We start from the raw sequence: 5,689 nt of genomic DNA, 5'->3' as shown, positions 1-5,689 counted from the left end.
TCGGGCATGCAAGCATGGACTCGATGAATCGATGATTGCCTAATTTTCTTCAGGACCAAATATTATTTCCACTTTTCTGGCTTTGTCAAGACACCAAGCAACAGTACCGTAGAGTGTAGACATGCGTCAATGTAAGACAGCACGAACAAGCAATAAGGAAAGCTATTATTCGTACACAGGCACATGTACACACGCACAGGACATGTGGGAAATACACTATTATCATATATAAGAAACGGGATGGTCCTAAATAATCTGCTCTCATGTATAATCAAATACCATTCAGCATTTTGGGATTTAAGGTGATAACTATAAGAACTCAATGAACATATTTGTTTGCACCGCATGCGTGTGTTTTTCATAAGAGTTAAAAAAGTAGTGAAAATGGACAAGATCTGTGTTCTAATGTGAGAACCACACTGGGGTATTGGGGGAGCATGACTCCAGCATCATTTCAAAACTATTATGTCCAAGATCTCACACAGATGGAAAGAACTTGTTGAGATTGAATGGCAAGGAATAGAACTCCTCACTTCTTGTATCAGTTTTGTATGATCGGAACCTGTCCCACCAGTGCATGCCACGATCCTTCCTAGAGGTATTGTCTTTCCCATGCAATGTGACATCAAGAAACATCGCCAATAAACCAGCAACAAATGCTTCAGATGAGAAAGGCACGTTTAACATGTCATTGAACTGCGCAAAAAGAGATTTAAAGGTTAAAAAGAATCAGCCATGAAAATTGAGTTGTAAGAAGGATAAAAGGAAAAGAAGTTACCCATCTCGCTCCAGTGTGAACTGGACCATAACCATTAACTGCTGTGTACTCGTTGAAGTACTGTGGTATGGACAAGCCCATGAAAATAGAGAAACCTAGTATAAACTTTATTCTGAAGCTGTTTAAATTACAGAATTGAAGCAAGCCTAGACCCGCTGAACCTGAACATGTAATTAGGAAAAATCTAGAATTATGAAAATCTTCAATGGAACAGCAATACTGTGGCTTGATTCATACAGGACTTACCCACATATGCAAAGAAAAGACAATATAAAGCTGCAATAATTGGTGGTGGAATTGATGCGAACACAGCTCCAAATTTTCCTGATCAAGAATGCATGAAAAGTTGTAAACATAAGTGTGTGTGTGTGTGTGTGTGTGTGAAAGAGAGAGAGACAGAGAGACAATAAAAAAGAGAGATTGCCATTTGAAACTGACCAAGGATGGAGAAGAAAATCATGAACCCTGCAGATATCTGGACAACTCTTCGACTGCCAACTCGTGTCAGTGCCAACAAACCAGCGTTCTCACTACATCAAATGCAGGGAAGGTGTAAATGGCTTCTCTCATTTTCGGGGAAAAAAAAGGATAAAACATTGATAAAGAAATATTATTGTCTTGCATGCAGCTAATTTCACAAAAGAATCTTACACGGAAACAGATGATCCATTTCCAGTTCCAAATATCCCAGAAAAGAGAATGCCAACACCCTATGGTTGAAGCAAAACAAGACAAAATTAAAAGGGGAATTGCAGAGAAAATGTAAAAACGGCATCAAATGAAACTGAGAAGTACAGTTACAATTAGATTTTAAGAACTTTAGGCATAGCTTATCTATTGATATCCTTCAGACCAAGCATATCAGTAAACTACAGATTTAGGGCCATATAAAAGTCATTTCATGAAGCTTGGACCCCGGGCATTGATCAACCATACTTAATATGTTTAGATGTCCAAGCAAATTGATTAAGGCAATTTACACATAAATTTATCAATTTGTTTTTTACTAGATATATGCATGTACTAATCAATTATAAAACATTTTACCTGCCAACCAATACCTCGGCTAAGAATGGAAGGGGGCAGCGGAGTCGCACTTGCATATCTTGAAACGGCAAGGAAGGCACCGGTAGACTGGTTAATCATTAGAAGATTAGAGCAATGAATATGTCCCAATTATAAGCAAGGTTGCAATGGCTAAGAAAATGAAATCTTTCAAATTTGGCAGACAATATCATCTTATACACCAAACATTGCCTTAAGTTATATCCTTTCCAATGGTGTTAAGGATAGGGTTATGAGCAAGGGAAATCCAGATTTGTGCCTAGAAGAGAGTTTTTAGTACAATCAATTAAATTATCCTAGATTATTTACTTTACAAACTGTAACCGTATGCCGTAAGTGTTCTAGACACTAAATACACATGATTAGCAAAAATTTTCAAAACGGATATCAAGATTATAAACACAAGAAGTAAACCTCTACTAGAGCAACAAATGAAGCTGCCATCATAGCAAAAGCTTCCCCAGCATCAAATGACGGAGCTCCCCATTGAAAAGGATATGGAACTCTTATCCTGTTCACAAAGTGTTGTACAATAACAACGAGCAATAATCAATTAAATGTGCATTCTCATTCTTATACACAGCAAAACAAAAAACTTCAAGTATCCCATCACAAGAATAATAGATACCTCAGATAATGAAAATAATTTAAGCATTGAAGCTGCAACAACTTTAAGGGAATGTTTTTTGGACAAAAGGTAAAATTTTAGGACATTTCATAACTGCTAGGGTCCATATCACCATAAGATCATATTGCCTTGTGAAGGAAGAAACAAAAGAGCCTTACCAAGGAGCAGCACCTATAATCCCAGCTCGATCGGTTCGGCAGCTTATTTGAGTTTTAGGTCCTGTGTTCTTGTATGCCCCACCAACAGTGAGCAGGTGAGCATAAATCCAGACAATCACAACTGAGAATATGACAGCAAAGCGATCAAACACATGCCGCTCCCCATGTATAATATGAGGTATATACTGCAAAAACTCATCAAGGTGATTGTTACTAACAACAAAATTTTCTTGTGAGGTCAAGTATTGACCACTCTTTAGTGTCACTACTGCTGCAAAAAGAAAGACGGTATCTGTCAATGGAAAATCTAAATTACCTGTGAAAATATTAAGAGAAGGATGATCAGTGGTAGCCCAATCTCTATGCATTTGGCAAGCTACAAAAGAAATGGCCAGACTTAAGAAAAAGAAAATGAATAATAAAGGTGGAGAAATTTTATAATGCCATGTTCTTCCCAATAGAAGATGTTGATACATACCACGGGAAAACCGAATTCATAGAGTCCAAAGCCAGACAGAGCAACCAGGGGAACGGCAGACAGAGGACTTAAGAACCTGGAAAAGCATTGAAAGGTATAAAAACTAGCAGAACAAATTTAAGGGAGCTTTAAAGGAAACTATAATTAATCTCCAATCAAACACCCTTTTAACTGGGTTTGGGGACCAAATTTGGTGGGGTTTTACAATAAATTGAACATGCCAACTAAATAGAGCAGTCTTATAGTAACTTGCATCTAACATTCAACCAGATAAGCATAACTAAACAAGCACAAAAAAGTGCTAATTAAAGATTATTTAACCAACATCATCATACAAAACCTTCTTTCTTATTGAAGAGTAGCACAACAAACCAGAAAAAATGGAGATGCTTAGAACATAGAAAGGCCTTAACTTACCTAGCAACATTACGCCAAAGGCCACTAAATCCAACAACAATCTGAAGAGTTGAGGCAACAATAAGGGCACCCTGGATTGCTCGCATTATCTTCTCAAATTTCTGCATATTCAATAAAGCATCAATCCAATTCAGATTTCAGGGTTTATAGTACATATATAATAAGACCGAATAAAAAATGTAGGGTCTTAGTGAAGCAACCTCCTGAGGATTCACAATGTCACTATACCGGCTGGCCAAAATAATAGAAATGGTCGTTGGCACATAGGTATAGGAACCTCCGATGACTGCAGGTAGACGGGTACCAAATAATGTCTGAAACAATGTATTTACCCCAGCCACAAATAGCAATGTTTGAATCATCTGTGCCTTCTCTTCCTAATGCAAAGAATTGTACATAAGGGGGAAGCACATAAATAATTTGAGACAAAAGAAACAAAAAGCATAAAGAAAACTAATTGACTGCTACAATCTTTGTGAAAACATACATTTCCACCTCCCATCTGGGGAACTAGAGAGGTTGGTATGAGAACAGTTGTCCCAAGCATCACCAAGTAATGTTGAAAACCCAATAATATAGCCTCAGCTGCAATGAGAGACAAACCCACATACAGTTATGTTACAGACAGAACACAAGTTTTAATTCGAATACAAGACATGAATGTATCAGCAATATAATAACCAAATGAGGATTATCATTTTTTATATAGAAAAATTAGAAAGTTGACGAGGTTTTTCACAAATCATTGAAAAAGATAGTAGTAATAGAGTATAGGATTAATAGCATAACCATCACATGGAAATTAAGCAAAAAGAAAACCTTGAAGAAAGGGTGAAAACAGGGAAATGCACAAATGGGGGTCAGTTTCTACCAAGAACTACTGAAATATGCCATGAAAAACGGAACCAAGGATAGAAAAGTACATTATAAAACAAAACAACCAATAACAAGCTCAACAACGAAGAACCGGGAGAAGAATTTTAAATGAGAAAAACTCACGCCAAGGAGGAGGACTAGTAATGCAATAGGCAATGTTAGGTAGCTGATCCCTGACTGGATGCGGCTGTAACTCTTCTTGTTTTGGTGGTGGTGCAGGTCCTCCCCCTCCTCCTCCTGCCATTTTTCTTTTCTTTCCCCTACTTCAAACCTTCTATAAAAACCAAAACTTTATCTAACCCTCACGCTAAAAACAAGACCCAAATCGCCAAAAGTAATTCCAAAGTAAAAATCATTCAAAACCAACCACAAAACACAAAAAACAAGTAAAACCCAGCTGATACCAAAATCCCGCAAAGAGCCAAGTGAAAAGCTAAAATCCCCTGCTTTGGAAGTTGTATTAACTGTGAGAAACCAAGAAAGGTGGTGTCAAACCACACTGAAATGACAGAGAAAAAGAACAAGAAAAAGGAGTTACGAGAAGATAAGCATTAACAGTGAAAGAAGTCTACCACTCTTTTCTCTGAAAAAAAAAGGCGTCATAACACAAAAAAGAAATGCCAGAAGTAATTAAGTATTCAATTGGGGGGGGGGGGGGGGGGGTAAGCTTAGGCCAAAGGTATTGTTTTTACACCGATGAAACGAGACCTACTTGGGGAAAGAGAATCATAAAGAGAGTGAGAGACGGTGAGAACGATGAAGTGTGAGGAGGAAAAAAGGAGAAAAATTCCTCTGGTGTGTAATCCAAAGGAATCTCTCTTTGCATTGATTTCTTTTTTATTTTCTAACATTTATTTTAATTTTTTTTATCATGGGTCTATATACAGTCTCTTTTTCTTCAATCACGTAAAGATAAAGCCTTGTAGTGCCTGATAAAAGCATCTCCACCGTCACCTTTAACAAAGTCATTATTAATTTTTCCGCTAATTACAGCAAACAAAAGAAAAGAAAAGTAGTTTTAATTCGAAGAAAATCAAAATGAATAAAGCTCTTCTGACCAGTAAAGAAGAACAACTCTCTTTTCTCACATCAATGAAGAAACTCAAGGCTGGCATGTGTCATGCTTTTTGCACCCTCTCCAGTTGTAACAGTTTTGCTCTGAATATAGCTATGGCCTATGGGTGATTGGAGAAGGTTTTTTTAATTATTATATTATTATTAGTGTTAATTTGGTTGCAGTGTTTTTCTCTGAAGGTGCTGAATTCTGACAGTCCTTTTCTTTTTGGGTA

General features: G+C 37.1%; 1 protein-coding gene across 3 annotated transcripts; it reads right to left on the bottom strand.

Moving 5' to 3' along the window:
• Positions 1 to 204: 204 nt before the first annotated feature.
• On the bottom strand, positions 205 to 5,249 carry LOC111282956 (nucleobase-ascorbate transporter 6-like). Of its 3 annotated transcripts, XM_089760795.1 has the most exons (16): positions 4,973 to 5,249; positions 4,805 to 4,864; positions 4,524 to 4,674; positions 4,012 to 4,109; positions 3,725 to 3,901; positions 3,525 to 3,625; positions 3,108 to 3,183; positions 2,946 to 3,005; positions 2,630 to 2,814; positions 2,258 to 2,354; positions 1,826 to 1,912; positions 1,430 to 1,488; positions 1,217 to 1,308; positions 1,025 to 1,102; positions 779 to 939; positions 205 to 696 (listed from the first exon to the last, which is right to left on the bottom strand). In XM_089760795.1, exons 3-16 carry the CDS (start codon positions 4,642 to 4,644, stop codon positions 478 to 480), a joined length of 1,611 nt encoding a protein of 536 aa, XP_089616921.1. In that variant the 5' UTR covers positions 4,645 to 4,674; positions 4,805 to 4,864; positions 4,973 to 5,249; the 3' UTR covers positions 205 to 477. The 3 variants fall into 3 exon arrangements, with proteins under 3 accessions (XP_089616921.1, XP_022727014.1, XP_089616922.1); XM_022871279.2 differs by having other exon boundaries at positions 4,524 to 4,864; XM_089760796.1 differs by lacking the exons at positions 4,805 to 4,864; positions 4,973 to 5,249 and adding an exon at positions 4,768 to 4,784.
• Positions 5,250 to 5,689: the final 440 nt, after the last annotated feature.

The sequence above is a fragment of the Durio zibethinus genome, chromosome 5 (genome assembly GCF_047325235.1).
Source record: "Durio zibethinus cultivar Kanyao isolate XHJ-2024 chromosome 5, ASM4732523v1, whole genome shotgun sequence".
NCBI classification, from domain to species: Eukaryota; Viridiplantae; Streptophyta; class Magnoliopsida; order Malvales; family Malvaceae; genus Durio; species Durio zibethinus.
Note: the sequence above shows the minus strand (reverse complement) of the source record. Positions and strands in the feature narration are given on the sequence as shown.